This window comes from Oncorhynchus clarkii, chromosome 4, assembly GCF_045791955.1.
Source record: "Oncorhynchus clarkii lewisi isolate Uvic-CL-2024 chromosome 4, UVic_Ocla_1.0, whole genome shotgun sequence".
Lineage (NCBI taxonomy): Eukaryota > Metazoa > Chordata > Actinopteri > Salmoniformes > Salmonidae > Oncorhynchus > Oncorhynchus clarkii.
Genome location: NC_092150.1, coordinates 44,454,860 through 44,478,965, shown reverse-complemented (window position 1 = coordinate 44,478,965; position 24,106 = coordinate 44,454,860). Strand labels below are relative to the sequence as shown.

Sequence of the window (24,106 nt, the reverse complement as noted above, 5' to 3'; positions counted from 1 at the left end):
GCCTCTTGGGGTTTTGGCATCTTTTGAGAAATGTCTCAAACTTGACTACACTGATTTCTGATCACACAGACCACCGTTATTTCATTCCTTTGCTAGGATGAAATGTCCTTATCAGCTAGCTTGTTGTGAGGTGACACCATGTGTTATGAGTGTGTGGCAGTGGACCATAACCAGTGTCTGTGTGTGTCTTTCTCTCTGCAGGTTGAACTGTACCCCGTGTGCGGGGCTGTGTCCTAAGATGTGTACAGGGCTGAAGACAGTGGACTCTGTGACAGCAGCCCAGGCTCTGAGAGGATGCACCGTGCTCAACGGCAGCCTGATCATCAAGATCCGTGGAGGGAGTGAGTACAGTATACACCTACCACTTCAATACCTCCTCATCTACCCCTTCCCACCAATCCTCACCTACCTAGTATATTATATAGTCACTTAACAGACTCTCTTAGTGATTTTTTGTCAGGTGCTCAAAAGGCTTTACATTGAAAGTAATTGGAACTCACAGACCCACTACCAATGTGAACTGACTGTCTGTTTCCCCTCTCTCCATCAGACAACATAGCAGCAGAGCTGGAGGCTAACCTGGGTCAGCTGGAGGAGATAACAGGCTACCTGACCATCAAGAGAGCCTATGCCCTTGTCTCTCTCTCCTTCCTCCGCAAGCTACACATCATCCGTGGAGAGACGCTGACCCAAGATGGGTAGGTCTCGGGTAGTGTGCACTATATAGGGAAAAGGGTACCATTTCAGATTTTTCGGTTGGAACATTGTCCAAATTAAAACCGTACTTGGGAGCATAGAACAGTGTGCAGATTATTATATATATTTTTTATTTATTTCTACTGCCATATCAGATTTTCCTTAGGTCTTACAGACTGACCAGTTTGTTCATTTTCGCAACCGCTCTCTACGTGTACCTTTTCAGGAACTACTCGTTCTACGCGCTTGACAACCAGAACCTGCGTCAGCTGTGGGACTGGAACAAACACAACCTGACCATCCTTCAGGGGCGCATGTTCTTCCTTCACAACGCCAAGCTGTGCATGTCTGAGATTCGCAAGATGGAGGAGGTGACGGGCACCAAGGGGAGAGACATCAAGAATGAAATCGCCGGCAGGACCAATGGAGACCAGGCCTCCTGTAAGACCAGACAACACTTTAGACAAAAAATATAATACTATTAATATGTAGTAGACGCTAAAAATAATATATGTAGTAGACGCTATTAGTCAAAGGTTACTTACAGTTAACGTTGACTATTAACTTCTTGGCGCACCGATCCCTTTAGCGGGATCATTTTTGTCAACATCCGCTGAATTGCAGAGCGCCAAATTCAAATTAAATTACTACAAATATTTCATTTTCATGAAATCACAAGTGCAATATACCAAAACCCTTGGCTGATGTCTGTCTGTCTCTGTTGTTGGTCTCCAGGTGAGAACCAGGTCTTGAAGTTCACCACGGTGCGCACGCAGTCAGACAAGATCCTCATCAAGTGGGAACCCTTCTGGCCGCCTGACTTCAGAGACCTACTAGGCTTCATGGTCCTCTACAAAGAGGCGTAAGTAGGAAGCAATACATTAATACATAAATACCTAGAGGTGTACTGTACTGAAAGTAAATTAGTACCCTTGTCTGAGCCAGAATGGCCCACAGGGAAGGAACCTGTCATCTGTTTCTGTAAGGTGAGGCAGCTTGATAGACACCCCTGGAGCAGACGCTAGTCTATGGCAAGGGTATTGTAGGTAGAAAAACATGAACACATATAAATTAAGAATAAACACAAATACATTCAGAAAGAGGTAGAAGTACTGTGTGATGGACATGCCGGTAAGCAGTATTGTAAGACGGACATACCGTGTCATTATTTAAGCTCCCAACACAGTATATACTTCTTAGCTGTATCACAGAACAGGTGTCTTTTTCTGAATAAAACATGCTGTTTTAGAAGCATCGATCAGCATGTGGTGTACAGTGTGAGTAAATGGCTATTCTCTTCTCTTTGCATTACTCTTCAGAAAGCTTATACCACACCATGTGAATAGGTGTGCTCATCTCCTACAGTATAAGAATGTGATGGGTCCTACTGTAGCTCTAGCATTGAATGATTCTTCTTTATTTAAGAAGGGGCTAGTAGTGGGCATTTTGTTAGCGGCTGTATCGACTATGAATGGTAGCTGCCACTTTCTACTTCTGGATGAGCGTAATTAGGCCACTCTCCTGTCATCGTTTTGAATCCAATTCTCTTCCCAAGAACGTAGTAATGTGTGTGTGTGTGTCCCGCCCTTCCAGACGCTAAAATACGTAGTTTGACTTGGCTTAGGGTATATTTCTACTATTGAGTATTTGTGTGTGTCTCTGTCCCCTTCCTTCTCCAGGCCCTATAAGAATGTGACAGAGTTTGATGGCCAGGATGCGTGTGGCTCTAACAGCTGGGTGATAGCTGACATAGACCCTCCACCCCGGGCCTCGGAGGGGAAGGAGCAGGGAGAGCCTGGCTACCTCATCCATACTATGAAACCCTATACCCAGTACGCCATCATGGTCAAGACCCAGCTCTCCGCCTCAGATGAACACCAGGTCCTCGGGGCCAAGAGTGAGATCATCTACGTCCGCACCAATGCCACCAGTGAGTCACAAACAATCCTCCGTTCCTTACAACATTCTACTCTACTACATCTCAAATCTTGTGGCCCAACAAATACATAAAACAGTGTCTCTAGCTAGCAAGCTTTAACTCAAGTAATTTGTCTTTTGCTGTTAACCAAAGTCTAGAGAAACTAGCGGCGATCCACCAATAGGTCCCAACCCGCTAGTATGACGACCAACCCTACTTTAACCATGTTGTGTTTTAGAGCCGTCGGTGCCGCTGGACCCCATCTCATCATCCAACTCGTCCTCTCAGATCATCCTGAAGTGGAAGCCCCCCACAGACGCCAATGGCAACATCACTCACTACCTGGTGTTCTGTCAGCAGCAGCCCGAGGACAGCGACCTCTACAAGTTTGACTACTGTCAAAAGGGTGAGACACAGGATTGTTCATTATTCAGAGGTTTACTTCATATTATAGTTACGAAAAGGTTGATCAATCATATCAAATGATCTCATAGTCTGTTGACCATTGAAAAGGGGGTTTCAGGGTCCACTATTTTGCGTGTGGGATTCAGTTGGGATGTGACGTTTGGGATTCTAACCATCTCTCTCTCTCTCTGTCTGTGTGCAGGAATGAAGCTTCCGTCGCGGGTGCCTACCCATCTGGACACTGACGAGGAGCAAAAGTGGAACCAGACAGACGAGTCTGGGCCAGGGAACCGCTGCTGTGCCTGCCCCAAAACAGACACCCAGCTCAAGAAGGAGGCTGAGGAGTCTGAGTACCGCAAGACCTTCGAAAACTACATCCACAATGAAGTGTTTAAAGTCAGGTATGATAGCACAGTATTACCGCTGCACTCACTTTGCTGTGGCGCTGTGCCATGGCAAAATCATTGCCGCCACAACAACAAAAAATATGGAACGTGAACAAATATTTCTGCTGAGTCTCACTTTGAAGATGCTATAACAGCCCACATTTACTTTTCCTCTGCAAACAAAACAAGTAATGAGAAAAATCTGATAACACCATAGTAGAATAGTTTATCTATTTACCTAATGGGCTTGTTGTTGCGTGTTCTTTGTGAGAAAAATATTCCTCTCTTGGTGCATTTCAAGTTACTAGTGCCATAGGGTGGGAAACATGCATATTGACAATCAGTCAATGCACAACAATTCTTGCAATCGCGAAAACAGCACTTTTAATGGAGTTAGGTTCTGACAGAGTGAAAAACCATTAACTTCTGCTTTTCAAAGCTTGGCCTACCGTATACACATTGAGATATGGATAAAGTTGCACTTCCTACCGCTTCCACTAGATGTCAACCGTCTTCAGAAACTTGAATGAGGATTCTACTAAAAAGGAGGGGCTCATGAGACCTCTTTGAGTCAGTGGTCTGGCAGAGTGCCTTGGTCTCATGATGCGTGCTCCCGATATAATTACCTCTCGTTCCAGTGCTTTTCTTCAGACAAAGGAATTCTCCGGTTGGAACATTATTGATGTTTGTTTTATGTTAAAAACATCCTAACGACTGATTCCATACATCGTTTGACATGTTTCTAAGGGACTGTAATGGAACTTTTGGGGTTTTTGTCTGGACAAAGTGCCTGCGCCTCATGAAGATGGATTACTGGGCTGAACACGCTAACAATAAGTGGCTATTTGGACATAAATTATGGACTTGATAGAACAAATCAGTCATTTATTGTTGAACTGGGATTCCTGGGAGTGCCTTCTGATGAAGATCATCAAAAGTGAATATTTATGGTGTAATTTCTAACTTCTGTTGGCTCCACAATGGCGGATGTTCCTCTGGCTGTTTTGGATTCTGAGTGCCGTTCTCAGATGATGCTTTTTCCGTAAAGTTTTTTTGAAATCTGACACCACGGTTGCATTAAGGAGAAGTCTATCTTTAATTCTGTGAATAATGGTTGTATCTTTAGTCAATGTTTATTATGAGTATTTCTGCAAAATCACCAGATGTTTTGGAATCAAAACATTACTGCACGTATCGCTCCAATGTAAACTGACATTTTTCGATATAGATATGCACATTATCGAACAAAACATACATGTATTGTGTAACATGTTGTCCTATGAGTGTCATCTGATGAAGAACATCAAAGGTTAGTGATTAATTTTATCTATTTCTGCTTTTTGTGACTCTTTGGCTGGGAAAATGGCTGTGTTTTTTTGACTTGGCAATGACCTAACATAATCATATGTTGTGCTTTCGCTGGAAAGCATTTTTGAAATCTGACACGATGGGTAGATTAACAAGAAGTTTCTTTCATTTGCTGTATTGGACTTGTTAATGTGTGAAAGTTACATATTTCTAAAGAATATTTTTGAATTTCACGCAATGCCTTTTCATCGGAATGTTGTGGAGGGGTTCCGCTAGCGGAGGAATAAGGGGTAGGCTTACAAGCCGAAGAACACCATCCCAACCGTGACGCAAGGGGGTGGCAGCATCATGTTGTGGGGGTGCCTTGCTGCAGGAGGGACTGGTGCACTTCACAAAATAGATGGCATCATGAGAAGGAATATTATGTGAATATATTGAAGCAACATCTCAAGACATCAGTTAGGAAGTTAAAGCTTGGTTGCAAATGGATCTTCCAAATGGACAATGACTCCAAGCATACTTCCCAAGTTGTGGCGAAATGGCTTAAGGACAACAAGGTCAAGGTATTGAAGTGGCCATCACAAAGCCCTGGCTTCAATCCATTAGAAATGTTGTGGGCAGAATTGAAGAAGTGTGTGTGAGCATGGAGGCCTAGAAATCTGACTTAGTTACACCAGCTCTGTCAGGAGCAATGGGCCAACATTCACCCAAGCTTGTGGAAAGCTACTCGAAACGTTTGATCCAAGATAAACAATTTAAAGACAATTTTACCAAATACTAATCGAGTATGTAAACTTCTGACCCCCTGGGAATGTGATGAAGAAATAAAAGCTGAAGTAAATCATTATCTCTACTATTTCACATTCTTACAATAAAGGGGTGATCTAAACTGACCTAAGACAGGGATTTTTTTACTAGGATATGTGAAAAACTGAGTTCAAATGTATTTGGCTAAGGTGTATCCAAACTTCCAACTTCAACTACCTTCATAACAAAGTGTTTGAGATCAGGTATTATGGCATAACTAAAGTACCTTCATAATTAAGTATTTGAGACCAGGTATGATTATAGCCGAGTTACCTCCACAACAAAGTGTGTGAGATCAGGTATGAGAACAGTAGTTCCATCACAGTGGGATGTTGGCGTAAGAAACAACAGTTAGCTATATACCTCAGATATTACCCCAGAACTCAGGGAACCCTGAAAGTAATTGATGGCTACCTCCTACACGCCTAAGAAGTCTATTAAATGAACATGAGTGGAGTGGATGATGGAGTCTGATGACAGTTAGTCCCCATGTGATTAGTTAATGCCTAGGCCCCCTCAACTTGTCAGTCAATCAGAGCACAACAGCCAGCAGCTCTGCGTCAGTGGTGGTGTGCATAATTTGAAGCACTAATTCACGCCTAGCAGTGTTATCTAGCCTTGGCAGAAAACTGGGAAAATGGCAATGTCTCTCTCTGTGTGACAAATGAAATGCCTGCTCAACCCAAGCGTGATAATTAGTGAAAGCCTATGCGTTTCCATTCCCCTTTTATTGCGATTCCAGGAACATGTGAGAAGAGAGTCCGTGTAGCGTAATGTTTTGACGGCACCAAAGTCTCTTTGGCAGGTGGAATAGCAAGCAGAGCTGGCTTTCAAATGCACCGTTGACTGACATGAGGCCCCTGGGCTGACACACACACACACTGTGACATACACACACCCTCACATTTCAACCATAGGAAGGCATTTGTATAATAGTTGCTGAGGCGAGGCATAGGAAATCACCAAGCAAATCCAGTATCTGAGTCAGTCTCTTCCGCATTGCCACCGTTTCAAACGACGGTGTCCGGCCTTGGCTGTTCTGATTTAGCTCCCAGTTCATAAGCGGATAGATGTTATAAATCAATTAATTTGTGTGTTTCTGTATGGATGAGGGTAAATATGCCTACTGCTAGACTGGCCTGGGCTAGCTGTAGTCTAGTAGCTGGTTAGGGTGTCTGGGCCCTGACTGAGAGTGTCCCTGTAGCTGTTATTCACATGGTTACAGGAACACTGTGCTCCTTACAGCACAGCCTCACAGGCAGGGGCCCTGCTCTCCCTTTGTTTGTCCCCGGAGTATACAGTCGGTGTGTGTGTGTACTAGCGTGCCATCCGGCTAGCCCCGACCCTTTGTGTGGTGTGTGTGTGCGTGACAGCCTGTTGAACAAGGAGTTCAGAGACAACAGTGCCAGCCTAATGCACAAGGAGTTTAGAAACACAACAATGGCAGCCTAGTGAACATGGAATTCAGACACAACAGTGACGCTGGCCTGGGGGTAGGTTTATGACAGTCATAAATACCTCTCCCCGCCTTTTTCCTCTCTCTACCCTACTGATGTGACATTTGAAAAACCCTTGGTTAACATAGAGATTCTGGGAACATCAGAAGGTGGGGGGGAAATGAACCATATTTTTTGGTAATCCAGTTGAGCATATGCGTTGGTACTTAATGAATGTTACTTAAGTACATTGGTACTTAATGAATATGATGTCAGTTCGGTTGTCATCTGAGACATTCTCATCAATGATAGGATGACATAAACTCTACAGTGGAAAGTCTATACATTGTAGTTATCAGATTCACATGGAATTGTTGTACAATTTAAATGTTTGAATATAAAATTATTGGTGAAAAGATTAGATGTAATTTTAGCTTCCAAATGAGAGTTTTGGGTTTTCATAAGGTTAGGGCTCTGCTCAATCAGCCCGCCCCTGTGAAGGACATGGGTTATAATACTATGAAAACACACCCTTCTCCCTCCACTATATAAAATGTAACCTCCTGTTCCAAGTACGCGAGGCCTGCAGCCTTTACGTTAAAAGGGCAAATAACTTGCTGTTCCGGGTACATTAGGATGACGATCCGATGTCAGAAGGGTTCAGATAATAACTACAGAACAAAGTCAACCTCAGCGATAGCTTTGGTTGCGAATGGTATGAACTTTGAACTCTTATTCACTACAGAAGTGATACCTCCTAGCCGTTGAGTTAGCAACAGCAGCTAAAAACTCTAAAAACGACAGAGTATCCCATCTACCAACCAACGCCGACACTACAACGTATCCAATTTACCACCAGAGACATTCTTCAAAGGACAAAGGACTCGGTTGGGCAACACGGCCTTCCATCTACCACCAACCTACCGAAGCGCAGCTCGGAGTAAATATTTATTGCATTTTCCTTTTCCAAATGGCCGGTAATTTAGAATGAATAAGATACAGTATTTACGATAGCATGGCTTCTCCCTTTGTTCCTCAGTCTTCCCGCTCTTTCACTCAAACCCAGCCCCCTTTTCTTTTGAGTAACCAGCTGTCATATCTGTTCTGTACGCTAGGGACGTTTTCCTTTATGAAGTAATTTGTAATCAAGGTATGATTCATTCTGTGTATATGTAATTCTGTGTGATTAGTTAGGTATTTAGTAAATAAATAATCAAACCCAATTTTGTATTGCTGATTCAACTTGTTAGCCAGGGTTTGTGAAGATAACCAAGAATTTACAACTTTCAGATGAGACTGAATTAAGGTGACGATTAATATTGACTGCTATTGATGTAAAATATTACTAGAGTTTATTCGGAAGATGACTGCTCTATAAATATTATTTTGTGGTTCCCCGACTTTCTAGTTAATTACATTTACATGATTGAGCTAATCAGGTAATATTAATTACAGAGAAAGGATTTTATAGAATAGCATGTCATATCACTTAATCCGGCATAGCCAAAGACACGACAACAGTGACAGCCTAGTGAACAAGGAGTTCAGACTAGAGGTCGACCGATTAATTGGCATGGCCGATTTCAAGTTTTCATAACAATTGGTAATCTGCCTTTTTGGACACTGATTTTGGCCGAAAACATTGCAATCCATGAGGAAACAGGCTTGACCACCTGTTACGTGAAAGCAGTGTCAAAAGGACCTTGTGGCTGCAATGAGCCAAGTAAGTTGCTAGCTAGCATTAAACTTATCTTATAAAAAAAACAATCAATCTTCACATAATCCCTAGTTAACTACACATGGTTGATGATATTACTAGGTTAACTAGCTTGTCCTCCGTTGCATTTAGTCAATGCGGTGCCTGTTAATTTATCATTGAATCACAACCTGATTCAACTTCGCCAAACGGTTGAGGGTTTAACAAAAGCGCATTCGTGAAAAAAGCACATTCGTTACACAAATGTACCTAACCATGAACATTAATGCCTTTCTTAAAATATACTTCTGTGTATTGATTTTTTTTAAACCTGCATATTTAGTTAAAATAAATGCATGTTAGCAGGCAATATTAACAAGGAAATTGTGTCACTTCTCTTGCGTTCAAGGCAAGCAGAGTCAGGGTATACGCAACAGTTTGGGCCGCCTGGCTCGTCACGACCTGTTTCTTCCTAACAAAGACCGTGTTTAATTTTCCAGACTTTTACATAATTACGACATAACATTGAAGGTTGTGCAATGTAACAGCAATATTTAGACTTAGGGTTGCCACCCGTTCCACAAAATACGGAATGGTTACGTATTTCACTGAAAAAATAAACTTTTTGTTTTCGAAATTATAGTTTTCGGATTTGACCATATTAACAACCAAAGGCTCGTATTTCTGTGTTTATTATAATGAAGTCTGATTTGATATTTGATAAAGCAACTGAGCGTTGGTAGGCAGCAGCAGGCTCGTAAGAATTAATTCAAACAGCACTTTACTGTGTTTGCGAGCAGCTTTTAGCAATGCTTGACACACGGCGCTGTTTATGACTTCAAGCCCATCAACTCCCTTGATTAGGCTGGCAATACTAAAGTACCTATAAGAACATTCAATAGTCAAAGGTATTCGAAGTGCAAATGGTTTAGAGAGAAATAGCCGACGCGTCATAATTCCTATAATAACTACAACCTAAAACTTCTTAACTGTGAATATTGAAGAACTGGGAATATTGAACCACCAACTTTCATATGTTCTCATGTTCTGAGCAAGGAACTTAAACGTTATTATATATTGCACTTTTACTTTCTTCTCCAACACTGTGTTTTTGCATTATTTAAACCAAATTGAACATGTTTCATTATTTATTTGAGACTAAATAGATTTTATAGTGTATTATATTAAGTTAAAATAAAAAGTTTCATTTCCATTCAGTATTGTTGTAATTGTCACTTACAAATGTATATAAAAATCGTCCGATTAATTGGTATCTGCATTTTTTGGTCCTCCAATAATCGGTATGGGTATCGAAAAAAAATCTGTCACGCAATGACAGACCAACATAGACACTCAACAACATAAAACACAGCTAACCCTGCCTTGGAAATGGCACCACACATTCATGGCTTTCCCAATCTTTTCTTATGAAGGTATTGGGCTGAAACAGTCACTCAGACTTCCACCTGGGGTCAGCCAGTATGGCTGGTGTCATCATCATGCCTAGTTAGCTCCTCTTTCCGCTCATCCCCTCTAAACCTTACTGGTGCTGCTAAGACTGGCAGAGAGAGAGAGAGAAAAGTAGAGGGAATAATATATGCCATTTAGCACATGCTTTATCTAAAAATACTTATAGTCATGCGTGCATACATTTTACGTATGGGTAGTCCCGGGACTCTAACCCACAATCTTGATGTTGCAAGATACATGCTCTACCAACTGAGCTTCAGAGGACCACGTAAATTAATGGACTGTCTGGAACCCACCGTGACCCAGTCCAGACCTGGCTAGTTCTGTTTTTTTTGCTGCCATTTTGGTTGACACCAGTGAGTGGATTTCTGTCTATTGTTCTACTGACTGTCTGTATTTCTCTGGTAGTGTAGTGACATGGCTGAGATGGGTGAGTATGTTCAGTTGTGCTGTCTGTCTGTGCATCACCAGGCAGCAAGTACTCTGTCAAAGAGAGCCTGTAATCAGACCCAGGCAGGCCTGGGTCTATCACTGTGGGCCCAGCCAGGCAGCCAGCATTCTGAAGACTCACTGTTAGACAGATAAATTGATTGATAGACAGATATATAGATAGGGCCCCTCCATGCAGATGTCAACCTGCCTGCTGAGGAAGAAGTTGCCTTAGTCTACCACGGGATCTGATCCAAGGTCAGATTACCATCCCTCAATTTGAACCTCAACCATTAGGAGAAAAGATTTTTGACCCAGAGGGAGGTTGGATCTTCCCTCTTGCTACTCTCTGTAGCAGCAGGAACACAATGTAACAAGCCATCAGCCTCTCCCTGTTCTGTTCTCAGTGCTTCTCAGTCTGCACTCACCTCAGATGTAAACAAACCCAGTAATGTCTGGATGTCAGGCTCGCTGAAGCCTCCGGCGCGCCATCTAGTGTTGATGAGTGTAGAGGAGATTTTTTTTTGTTTTAAAGGTCAAGCAGCATAGCTGAGTTAATGGGCACTGTGGCCAGTGAATAGGACTACTTACCATGGACTCTAACTCACAACATCATTATCTTCACCTAACGCTTAATGGAGAATAGGAGGACAATTAATGTAATTGGTCAAACACCTGGTATTTTGGAGTTATGGGCTGTGTTGGGTAGATACAATGGGTTTCTGGGATGGAGTAACTAACATTGATTTTCAGGAGAGATCTATACGGTAGGTAGGTAAGTTCCAGTATAGGACAACCAGGTTGTCGTTTATTGTGAAAGTTTGTTCATAATGACTTCCGCTGACAACTTTCATCTTAGCTCTTTTTAGCATAATATGCCTCATCTGGCTTCTCATCTCCCTCTCCTGTCCTCTACTCTCCTCCTGTCGCTCTCCTCCCCCTTTCTCCATCAGACCGTCTCGTCGGCGCCGCTCAGTGGGCGTGGCCAACGCCACCCTTCCGCACTTCCTGACCACTCCCCCCACCCTGCCCAACGCGTCCACCACGCCCAGCCCAGATGGCGAGGGGGTGGAGGGCTCTAAGGTGACGTTGGTGGTGTATGCCAAGGAGTCGACCGTCATCTCCAACCTGCGTCACTTTACCAGCTACCAGATAGAAATCCATGCCTGCAACCACCCCACAGACCCCCAACGCTGCAGCATGGCTACCTACGTCAGCGCCCGCACCATGCCCGAAAGTAAGGCTGTACACGGAGTCAGACACACATATGAACTACAGCTTCTCTGCAAGTAACATTATGCATATTTGTACACTACACAGTACAGACACTCTTCTTTCATATTGCCTTGCTGATTGTTCTTCCTGTGTTCTGCTCCTCTCCCTGCAGAGAAAGCTGATGACATTGTGGGCCAGGTGACCCATGAGATGGTGTCGGAGCACCCAGAGTCTGTCCACATTAAGTGGCTGGACCCCAAAGCCCCCAATGGCATGATCATCCTGTACGAGGTCAACTACAAGAGGTTGGGAGACCTTGAGGTTAGTATGAATACTAGGATGAAATTACTTAACTGTGTTTCTATCAATCGATTTCCCCCTGCTTTTTCTTGTTTTAAAAAAAATATTTTCTTACTTGATTCTACAGAATTTCAATATGTTTGATTAGTTTATTACGTGTATACATGGTAGCTGCAGTCTGAGTTTGATCTCTGCTCATCCTTTTTCAACCATTGTCTGCGCTCATAAACATGGATTACCTAAACAACAACAATAATTGTGTGATGGTAGGGACGCAGGGCTGTCTTCCATACAAAAACAAAATTACTTAAGAACTGTGCACAGTTTTTGAGAGGTGTGTGGCCACTTGGAGACACCAGTTAGACCTCTCACTCAATCCCTTTTTAATAATTGTTCTTATTTTACACCTATTCCAAAATGTAAATGAATATTCTTAGTATGTTACTAAATGTATCCAGAATATTTTCAGATTTCCTTATTGACAAATGCTGTGAAAAGTACAGTAAATGTAAAATGCAAATAAAATCAACAGTGTAATGTTTGGAACTGTTGTGTCCTCACCGTTGGTCTGATTATTTCAACTGCTACCATGATCATGCAAATGCTTTTTATAGTTCTTCTGTTAGAAACATTTAAATGTGGCCCTATCCATATATGCCAATGTCCAAGAGTGTAAGGGGTTAAAAGAAGCTATTTCAAATATTTAAGTGTGAAAGATAACAAGATTTGCTGATTTTGTTTTATGTAAATAAAATAATTTACAAGTTTGAGTGCTAGTATGCTAGGTTAAAAGCTTTTTGATTCACAGAAACCCTACTTTGTTGTTGAGGAGAAGCCTCAGGGAAAGACACATGAACAGTGGGGAGAACAAGTATTTGATACACTGCCGATTTTGCAGGTTTTCCTACTTACAAAGCATGTAGAGGTCTGTAATTTTTTATCTTCGGTCCACTTCAACTGTGAGAGACAGAATCTAAAACAAAAATCCAGAAAAACACATTGTATGATTAAGTAATTCATTTGCATTTTATTGCATGACATAAGTATTTGATACATCAGAAAATTCAGAACTTAATATTTGGTACAGAAACCTTTGTTTGCAATTACAGAGACCATACGTTTCCTGTAGTTCTTGACCAGGTTTGCACACGCTGCAGCAGGGATTTTGGCCCACTCCTCCATACAGACCTTCTCCGGATCCTTCAGGTTTCGGGGCTGTCGCTGGGCAATACGGACTTTCAGCTCCTTCCAATGATTTTCTATTGGGTTCAGGTCTGGAAACTGGCTAGGCCACTCCAGGACCTTGAGATGCTTCTTACGGAGCCACTCATTAGTTGCCCTGGCTGTGTGTTTCGGGTCGCTGTCATGCTGGAAGACCCAGCCACGACCCATCTTCAATGCTCTTACTGAGGGAAGGAGGTTGTTGGCCAAGATCTCGAGATACATTGGTGCGGCAGGGTAGCCTAGTGGTTAGAGCGTTGGACTAGTAACCGGAAGCTGACAAGGTCGTTCTGCCCCTGACTTGCCCGGTTAAATAAAGGTAAAATAAAAATACATGGCCCCATCCATCCTCCCCTCAATATGGTGCAGTCGTCCTGTCCAAATACCTGATCAAATACTTATGTCATGCAATAAAATGCAAATTAATTACTTAAAAATCATACAATGTGATTTTCTCACATTGAGTCTCTCACAGTTGAAGTGTACCTATGATAAAAATGACAGAACTCTACATGCTTTGTAAGTAGGAAAACCTGCCAAATCGGCAGTGGATCAAATACTTGTTCTCCCCACTGTATATTATAAACTCTGGTTTTCAGAGTCACACTGTTTATACAAAGCCTTGTGCGACTTAGTGTGTGACGTAGCCATGTTATAACCACTCTATAACCTTGTAATAATGTGTTCCAGGAGCTGCATCACTGCGTGTCCAGGAAGGCCTACACCCAGATCGGCGGCTGCAGGCTGAGAGTGGTGCATCCTGGGAACTACACCGTGAGGATACGTGCCACATCGCTGGCAGGAAACGGCTCCTGGACCGAACCCACCTTCTTCTTCATGCCCGACAGTAAGTCCTGCCTGCCTGCTCCAATGGGAACGGGACCTGCTTACACTTTCTGGAAAACAAATGTGAGCAGTTCATTTTGCTATGAGAGTGACGGGGTCGGCAGGTAGCTTAGACGTTAAGAGTGTTGGGCCAATAACTGAAAGGTCGCTGGTTCAAATCCCAGAGTCGACTAGGGTAGCAGGGCACTTAACCCTAATTGCTCCTGTAAATTCCTCTGGATAAGAGTGTATGCTAAATGACAAAAATGTAAATTAGTGACCAATGGCTGCTGTGTTTGTTGCAGAGGACACCACTTCACTGAAGATTATCATTGGCTCAGTTATCTGCTTCATCCTGCTGCTATTCGTAGGAGGTGGAGTCTTCATGATCTTCAAGAAGAAGTAAGACTTGATTGATTAGATGTTTGGTATAATTGTTTTATTTATTTAAAAAATATTTTCTTTACAATGACAGCCTGGCAAGACAAATAGACAAATTAAATATGCAAGGATACCATTGACTAATCTGTGTGACCGTGTGTTCCAGACAAACTGAGGGACCCACTGGACCTCTGATCGCCTCGTCCAACCCAGAGTACCTGAGCGCCAATGACAGTAAGGACAACCAAACCCACACCTCAAGCTGGGTTTGCAAGTTTGTTTTCATGTGAGGTAGTGTACATGTTAAAGTGTACTAAAAAGGATAACTTTCTCCATTTGTATTGTGTAGTGTACGTGCCTGATGACTGGGAGGTGGCGAGGGAGAAGATCAACATCTTGAAGGAGCTGGGTCAGGGCTCATTTGGCATGGTCTACGAGGGCATCGCCAAGGACATTGTGAAGGGCGAGCCGGACACGCGTGTGGCGGTGAAGACGGTCAACGAGTCGGCCAGTCTGAGAGAGAGGATAGAGTTCCTCAACGAAGCGTCGGTCATGAAGGCCTTTAGCTGCCACCACGTGGTTAGGAGCTTATTCATTCACTTTCGTTACTAACCACTATCTATTATCTGGGCATGATTACTGAGAATGTATTCCCTGGTAAGAAGGTTGACACAGTGGATCATCTGTACTGTAGATTGAGCTTTTTGAGCAGATGGAGCCGTACAGAAACTGTTTCATGGCCGTACGTGTCATGCATTGGAATCCGTTTATATTGAGTACAGTTTTTTTTATAGAGAAATATATAATATCTCAATGGTCCTGACTCTCACTGCTCTGTCTGTCTGTAGGTGCGTCTGCTGGGGGTGGTGTCTAAAGGCCAGCCCACTCTGGTGGTGATGGAGCTGATGACCCACGGGGATCTGAAGAGCTTCCTGCGCTGCCTCCGACCAGACTCTGAGAATAACCCCACAGGGAAGCCCCCTCCCACACTGAAGGAGATGATTCAGATGGCGGGGGAGATAGCAGACGGCATGGCCTACCTCAACGCCAAAAAGTTTGTCCACAGAGATCTGGCCGCCAGGAACTGCATGGTGGCTGAGGACAACACCGTCAAGATCGGAGGTGGAGTACAGTAGAATAACAGAGTACACGATCACACTCAGTTTCAACAAGTAAATCAGAACTGTGTGAGCCTTTCATAATTCAAGAGTCATGTGGCTCGATGTATGACGACTGTCTCGTGCGTCTGTGGTTGATGGATGACGACTGTCTCGTGCGTCTGTGGTTGATGGATGACGACTGTCTCGTGCGTCTGTGGTTGATGTATGACGACTGTCTCGTGCGCCTGTGGTTGATGTATGACGACTGTCTCGTGTGTCTGTGGTTGATGTATGACGACTGTCTCGTGTGTCTGTGGTTGATGTATGACGACTGTCTCGTGTGTCTGTGGTTGATGTATGACGACTGTCTCATGCGTTTGTGGTTGATGTATGACGACTGTCTCGTGCGTTTGTGGTTGATGTATGACGACTGTCTCCTGCGTTTGTGGTTGATGTATGACAACTGTCTCGTGTGTCTGTGGTGGATGTATGACTGTCTCTCCATGACTTTGGCATGACCAGAGACATCTATGAGACAGACTACTACAGGAAGGGTTAGAGTTGTGATGTGATGATGCTATTTTACTGTAGGTTGTGTTTTCACTGTTCCTCTCCTCCCCTTAGACTTTGGCATGACCAGAGACATCTATGAGACAGACTACTACAGGAAGGGTTAGAGTTATGATGTGATGATGCTATTTTACTGTAGGTTGTGTTTTCACTGTTCCTCTCCTCCCCTTAGACTTTGGCATGACCAGAGACATATATGAGACGGATTACTACCGTAAGGGAGGGAAGGGTCTGCTTCCTGTCAGGTGGATGGCTCCTGAATCTCTGAAGGACGGAGTGTTCACCGCACATTCAGACTGCTGGTGAGTACAGTAGGACACACCTGGCTGCCATGGATGTCTGACGGGATTTTCTGCTCATTCTTTTTTTATTCCCCTCTATTCAATCCTCTCTAACCTCTTCTTCTTTTTTTGAGAGCATATTTTTCCACTCCTCCTTCTTACCCCCTTCATGTCTACAGTAACTCTATAACCACTTTTTATTCAGTTACACTAGTCTAGGGGTATTTCAATCTTACCCTGCAGCCTACGTGGGTCCAGACTACTGATGGTTTTCTGTTCTGCCTGATAATTAATTGCACCCAGCTGGTGTCCCAGGTCTAAATCAGTCCCTTATTAGAGGTGAATAATGAAAAAAGCAGTGGAACTGGCTTTGATGTCCAGATTTTAATTTGAGGTCACTAGTCCTTTATTTCATTATTCACATCCTTTTATTGTTTTTGGCTTGAGATAATAATGTGTTGTACTTGTCTATCTCCAGGTCATTTGGTGTGGTATTGTGGGAGGTCAGCACCCTAGCAGAGCAGCCTTACCAAGGCCTGTCCAACGAACAGGTCCTCAAGTTCGTCATGGACGGAGGATACCTAGACAAACCAGAGAACTGCGTAGAGAGGATGTACGTGTCTCAAACACTGTAGACTTTTAGTGCATTGTGGGATCTGTAGTATTTTACTTTGATGTGCCATACCAGCCATACAAAGTACATGATGTATATATTTTGATTTGGTTAAGTGTTTGAGTTACCACTACTACATGCCTACAGTATTACTTGGGCTAGTTTTGCTTCAATGGGGAAAAACAGAGGTGAGCGGCTTGTGCATAGAGCTCATAGATTTATTTTTCTCATTCATCTTTCTCCCTCTTCTCCTCCCTCAGCCACAACCTGATGTCGATGTGCTGGCAGTACAACCCCAAGATGCGTCCCACCTTTCAGGAGATCATCGAGATGTTGAAGGAGGATGTTCACCCCAGCTTCCAGGAGGTCTCCTTCTTCTACAGCGAGGAGAACAAGCTCCCCGAGACAGAGGAGTTTGACTTGGACCTGGAAAACATGGAGAGCATCCCACTGGACCCATCGTCCTACTCCCAGAGAGAGGACAGCGACAGTGTATCCAGAGACAATGGATCCAGCCAGAACCTAAGGGGCAACTATGAGGAACACGTGTCCTACGCACACATGAACGGTGGCAAGAAAAACGGACGAATCCTATCATTGCCGAGATCCAGCCCTTCCTAACATTTTCTAAGGTTTTCTTCCTCCTTTCAAACTATTTAAATTGTTTAACTCTTGCAGAAGCCCTTAAAAAAACTGATCTCAGGACAGTATTTTCTTCCTCACAGCTGCCAAGCATGGTGGGACACACGATGCAAACATTTTGGTATATGTTGAAAGACATTTTTGCATTTATCCAGAATCATCTACTACAACTTTCTACTATCTTTATTTTTTTGTTCACTATTGCCATGTTTCCAGGACTGGTTGATGGAAAAAGAAAAAAAAACTGTGAACACTTCTCTCTCTTTCTCGCTCTTTCCAGGCTGCCCCATCTCTCTTCCATTCTCTTGAAAACCTTTTCAGATAGTGGCCTTTTTATTTGTGGCCTGTTAACAAAGAGAAGTGTCCATCAATACTTGTATTAATTTCCTTTGAATTTCCTTTGAAATTAGACAGGTTTGAACCATGGGACGGCATAAAACTCTCTAGAACAAATGTCCATTCGTAGAGAAACTTTTTATTTAATTTTTTTTGTGCAGAATTCCAAACTTTACGGATATTATTTTGGTGTTTGGTGAATAGTTCTAATTTATTAGCATTTTTTTGTCTCACTTTTTCAGTTTTATTTCTGAGTCCTCACATTATGGCTGAAGGATATTTAAACAGTTAAAAGTTGGGCAAAATAGTTCCTCAGACTGACCAATAGCTGCTGCTTTCATATATTTTTGTGGATATATAATATATATAGTATATATTGAATATTTGGTATTTATATCAATATTTTATATAGAATATATACAATATAGATGTTTTTGTACATAGTTCGTATTTGTAATGTTTTCATCTGAGTGAGGCTTTTCTGGTAAGATGGGGGTTTTTTTTGTCGGTCTTTTTTTCTCTCTCTCTCTAACCCCAGATATCACACTAATTGGCCGCCAGTGCTCTTTTGTCTTTAGACCTCCACACGTGGTTTTACTTCTCTTTCAAACCCTCAGGAGAACCCTGTTCTCCTCAGCAACAAAGGGCAGCCCACTATTTTAGAAAAATCATGGCATCTTTCAAATGTTGTTCGTCCTGTCAGTAGAAGCGTTTGGGTGGGCCACTATGCTAAAATGACAAGAACCAAAAACTGAAATGGGAATGAATGGTGCCTTGGTCTGATGGAGCCATGGTGTAGATGTCCATGATGTTATCTACAATTGTGTTAAAATGTGTCTATCTTTGGTTGATCATTAGCGATCTGTTTGATTGATTGATGTTATCGGTGGGGCTAGAAATGTGATGTCTGCTTGCTTGGACAGACAGTTTGTCTTGGCCGGATGATTGTACTTGGCTTGTGCTCTCTTGGCTTGTGCTGATGGTAGTGGGGTTTTATAGGGTTATAGTTGGGTTATAGGAGACCCATCTGCCTATCTATCTCCTCCACTGGAGTCAGAAGCCGATATAGGTGGATGTATTGCAGGACCTCATACCATCAGGGCTTTGAGAGAGATATAATGCAGTGCTTCATATGAGTAACAAGCATCAGCTCTACTCCAGCACAACCCCCATGTCCTCAGACAACTGGGTTGGATTTGACCCTACCACCACCCTACGCCCTCTCCCCAAATAACGATAGCCCATTGGCTGTAATGTTCGCTGACACAGGAAGGAGGTCAGAATCAGGCTGCTGGTGGAATTTTCCATGTTACTGTGGTTGAATGCTTTTGATTTTGAACATTTTGGAAAGTTCCTATTGCATTCAGAGTCCACAGCGGGCAGCAGCGAAAGAGAGGGAGGGAGCCGTTAGATGAAGGTGTCGGTGTGTACTAACGGAGGGAGGTGGTGTACAGATGGTGGTATGGTATGAGTCAGGACACGCTGTAGCTGTACAACAAGTGCTGCTTTACCCCCAGGGCTGGGCTAACATTCTACTATTGGCAGTGGAGACCGTGTTCGGACTTGCTGTGTGCCCGTTATTCACAACCCCTTCTCCCTTCCACCCGAAAGAAAAAGATATTGAACTTATTTCCCCCTGCTTTTAATTTGGGTTTCTTTCAATCCCACACCCTCCCATTTGGATTGTGGTGTACCCCTCCCCACAATTTGGATTGTAACCCATCACTCCAATATCTAAAGATGGGTCATGAAAGTGTAAACCTCTGTCCATTTACATTCATATTATTAAGTTCCATACAGACATTTAAACATTCCTGTCAGCTTCTTCACAGCACAAGACAAAGTCCTGATTTGTTTTTAAAGTACACACATGTGGCACAAATCACAAATTGTTGTTAACTACATAAAGATTGATTGAAAAGTGTCTACATGGCATTCCCATTGAGAAGCACAAATAGCCCAATCATTAGTAGTTCACACACACACACACACACACACACACACACACACACACACACACACACACACACACACGTCTCTATTTGTCCCATTATCCCTCCCTCTAGCCAAAGGCAGTGATACTCATTGTCTATTGTCAGAAGCATTGATAAGGGACAGAAAAGCACAGACAGGAGCTAAGGGTAAGTCAATCTGACCTGCGTCCACTCACCTGTTTGAGCCTGTGTGGCTGTTTAGAGCTCACAGTTATAGGCCTGGTGTTATTAACCCTAACCTGCCCATTCATCTTCGCCCAGTTATCACTGTTTACCCCTCTATGTCTGTATGTCTGTCTGTCTATCGGAGATGGTGGAACCGCATCAGCCCCCACCCATTGCCTTCTCAACCACAGACCAGAGAGATGGATGTACATTGCACAGGCTGGTTACTGTTTGTTTGTTGGCACATACTCATGTTAATGCGTGTAGCTACTGTGTGTGTGTGTGTGTGTATTTATACATGTTAGACAGAGTGAGAGAAATACGACTCGTAGATGGGAGCTAAATCCATACCGTAAATCTCAAGTAGTACTTAGAGATGATGAGAAAGATATGACAGTTGCTAAATAACTTATACCTCTCTGTTTCTACGGGGAACATCGGCTTGTGAGAGAGGTATGTGGCTAGTTTTTGGTCAGTTGTTGTAAGGGTTGAATGGCAAGTTCATTTAGTGCTATGGTGTTCAAAGTTTAAGCAATGTTAAACCACCTTTTCTGGTTCTCGCTGATTCTTGATCTACTCCACTTACTCGAATGCCCCCCAAAATGTTATTTTTTTTCCTCAATCAGTTACACTCTCATACATTTTTACTTTGTAAATACTAAAGAATATATTGTCTGGGAAAAAAAGTGGGAAACCTCCCTCACAACTGTGCATACAGTACATGCCCATAACGAGAGATAAATGGTGGATCTCTACATATGACCATTGTCTCTTTATGGCGGTGTGTATACAATTTTCAATTCAGAAGCTTACCATCATCTTTGAAAAATTACAGATATTTAATATTTTATTTATTGTATTATTGTATAAAAAAAAAACACTGTTCGATTTTTGTCCGTTTTTTAAATATTGAAAGTCAGGTAAAAAAAAAAAAAAAGAAGCTAGTTCAGGGTAGAGCTATAAAGGTGAAAAGGAGTTGGTAGTTGTAGTTTCTATGTATTTGGCCACAGTCTACCTCAGTGGGTGTTTGGAGGAATCCGTTTGAGACTACAGCATCTTTCTTCGTCTGTCAGTCTGTTGGTATCCCTGTAGTTCAAATCAGAGGACAGGGACAGCCCCTTTAAAGAGATTAAAACTATAAGACCCTGCGTGTTTCTCAACATGCGTACTAACATGCTCCGAGCACGCAAATTGGACCACGAGAGGGTCGGATTATGAGTCCAAATCAAAGTATACATAATCTCCCCCCCCCCCCCCCATAATCTCGAATGCGTACTAAATTTGTACATATTTTTGAAGCATGCATCGATACACACTTCAACAGAAAGTATGCAAAGAAATATGACGCAACCACGTAAAAAATGATGTAACATTTTTTTTAAATCAATGGAGGGCATTAGTTGAGCTGAAGAGAGAGAAAATACACATCAACCTCGGAATGAAATGCATATTCACATGTCATATGTTGCCAGACTACGATATTTTGAAATGGAATATCTACGTAGGCATAAGGAGGAGGCCCATTATCAGCAACCATCACTCCTGTGTTCCAATGGCACGTTTTGTTAGCTAATCCAAGTCTATCATTATAAAAGGCTAATTGATCATTAGAAAACCCTTTTTGCAATTATGTTAGCACAGCTGAAAACTGTTGTTCTGTTTAAGGAAGCAATAAAACTGGCCTATTTTAGACTAGTTGAGTATCTGGAGCATCATTAAATAATGATGCTCCAGATACTCAACTAGTCTAAAATAGGCCATAGGTGTGTTCGATTACAGGCTCAAAATGGCCAGAAACAAAGAACTTTCTTCTGAAACTCATCAGTTTATTCTTGTTCTGAGAAATGAAGGCTATTCCATGTTAAAAATTGCCAAGAAACTGAAGATCTCGTACAAAGCTGTGTACTAATCCCTTCACAGAACAGCGCAAACGGACTCTAACCAGAATAGAAAGAGGAGTGGGAGGCCCTGAGCAAGAGGACAACTAGTCGAAAGAAGGCCAGTTGTATTGCTTCTTTAATGAGCACAACAGATTTCAGCTGTGCTACATAATTGCGAAAGGGTTTTCTAATGATCAATTAGCCTTTTAAAATGATAAACTTGGATTAGCTAAGACGGCATGCCGTTGGAACACAGGAGTGTGTCTAGTGTGTATATATATATATCTCCCAGAGTCACTGTTCTTCTCAGTCAAATACGGACAGCATTTAGTCTCAAGGCCGTTTAATGTATCCTCCAGAAGTGTTTTTATTTCTCTGTTCTGTTGTTTTCCCTTAATGTTGTATGTATTTTTTTTTCTACTGTGAATATCAAGAAATGACCTTATTGTTATATCAATGCCATGGAATGGGTCTGTCTGGACACTGCATGCCTCCGCTGGTCAAAGGACTAGATTTGAACTTCTCAGGGAGGCACGTGTATCGGGGGTTGGGTGATGGAAGGAGCTTCCAACCTGTTTCTGACTGAAGTGCAAGTGCTCTTGGCATCCTAGCAAATCATATTTTAGGGTAGATGTAGCTTAGAAGTTGTCAACAAACAACCACCCTCTTGCAAATCAAATGTTCAGCCTTTAAAGTTAATGATCTGATTGTATGCCTGTTATCATTGTGATATGTGGTGTTCACTGACCCCAGCTGGCTGGATGGGGGAAGTGCAGCATCAGGACTCGAGTGTGTAGCCAGGGCTCTGTCCCATAGTGCCTTGCTCAGACAGACTGCCCTCCTCCTGACGACACAGCCAGCCAGACCCTCAGTGCCATGGACTGGCCTAATCTGCTCTGGTCCGGACTGGATGGTCTCATCTCATCTCCCAACGTCCCAGCAGGATAATACTGGAGTATTAACGTATTATGCATTCTAAGACAGGAGATAGTTGTGTTCTGTACTCATCACTGCAGTGAGAGGGATGCAACACATCCCCTTTGATTGGCTGGATGATTCATGATATAACTGTATTGGGATAATTGCTGTATGTGGACGATATTCATGGTTTCACCAAAATGTTGAACTTCTTGTCTCTACTGGGGAAAAGCTCTTGCTTGAATTCTGCATGAACCCAACCATCCCCAGCTGATTTAGTTTTTAATTTAATCGAATTTTGTATTTTGGCCATCTCTTTGTTGATGATAGTCCAACACCCAAAGCACATGGGATCATGTATAATTAGCAACTAATGATTGCATGACATGGGGAGAATAGAACTCCCATTTAAAATAGTGGCAGATATCGGTGAAAAATTGTATCACTTGATTTAGGGAAGTTTAGGTTTAGTTTGAAACTCAAATCAAATGTTATTTGTCAAAAGTTTAGTAAACAGCAGGAGTAGAATAACCTGAAAATGGAGTTTGACAGAGCATGCTAGTGCTGCAGCGCAGGTTGAGAACAAAGCATTGTATGTATTTTATTGTTTTAAAAAGAAAGTATTACATTTAGAGATGTTTATTTCTATTTTCTGTCTAATCTTTTACTACCCTTGTAGATTATTGAATTGAACATTGTTGTCAATGTATATAACTTTTTCTAAATGAAATACCAAAGTTAGATGTTTTTAGTCATGACACTACCCCAGTATGCAGGGCAGATAAAAGTACTGTACTGTAGATGTACTATGGAGCAGCACAACGCTGGCTGGATGGGCTACCTGTGTATCATATGACATGTGGCCTAAAACATTCATTTGATCATGTTCTATTCCGTTGTAGATGCATTTTCCCGTGTTTGAACAACTCATGCGTTTTTACCACTGCCCACCCGTTAGCATGTTTTATTTATTTTTTTGATCTCAAAATATCACACATTGCTATGTTATGGGGGGGGGGGGGGATGTGTTTCTTTCTGACCAACAGCCTACAGAAAAGTCATCTAGATTTAGTTGACATTTTGCTTTTCGATGTGAAAAACTGGAAAAGACCAC

The 24,106-nt window shown here is 42.5% G+C and overlaps 1 protein-coding gene across 1 annotated transcript in view; it reads left to right on the top strand.

Annotated features, from left to right (window-relative positions):
* The window catches only part of LOC139406840 (insulin receptor-like), a 118,191-nt gene extending 100,248 nt beyond the window's left edge, over nt 1–17,943 (top strand). Inside the window, exons 4-20 of the mRNA XM_071149920.1 lie at nt 202–341; nt 551–698; nt 923–1,137; nt 1,432–1,558; nt 2,376–2,626; nt 2,853–3,020; nt 3,222–3,420; nt 11,505–11,788; nt 11,939–12,087; nt 13,978–14,134; nt 14,418–14,514; nt 14,660–14,727; nt 14,843–15,072; nt 15,342–15,615; nt 16,336–16,465; nt 16,923–17,057; nt 17,318–17,943. Of these exons, the coding sequence (XP_071006021.1) occupies nt 202–341; nt 551–698; nt 923–1,137; nt 1,432–1,558; nt 2,376–2,626; nt 2,853–3,020; nt 3,222–3,420; nt 11,505–11,788; nt 11,939–12,087; nt 13,978–14,134; nt 14,418–14,514; nt 14,660–14,727; nt 14,843–15,072; nt 15,342–15,615; nt 16,336–16,465; nt 16,923–17,057; nt 17,318–17,678 (3,133 nt within the window). The 3' untranslated portion in view covers nt 17,679–17,943. The remainder of the gene's footprint in view (nt 1–201; nt 342–550; nt 699–922; nt 1,138–1,431; nt 1,559–2,375; nt 2,627–2,852; nt 3,021–3,221; nt 3,421–11,504; nt 11,789–11,938; nt 12,088–13,977; nt 14,135–14,417; nt 14,515–14,659; nt 14,728–14,842; nt 15,073–15,341; nt 15,616–16,335; nt 16,466–16,922; nt 17,058–17,317) is intronic.
* The last annotated feature ends 6,163 nt before the right edge of the window (nt 17,944–24,106 follow it).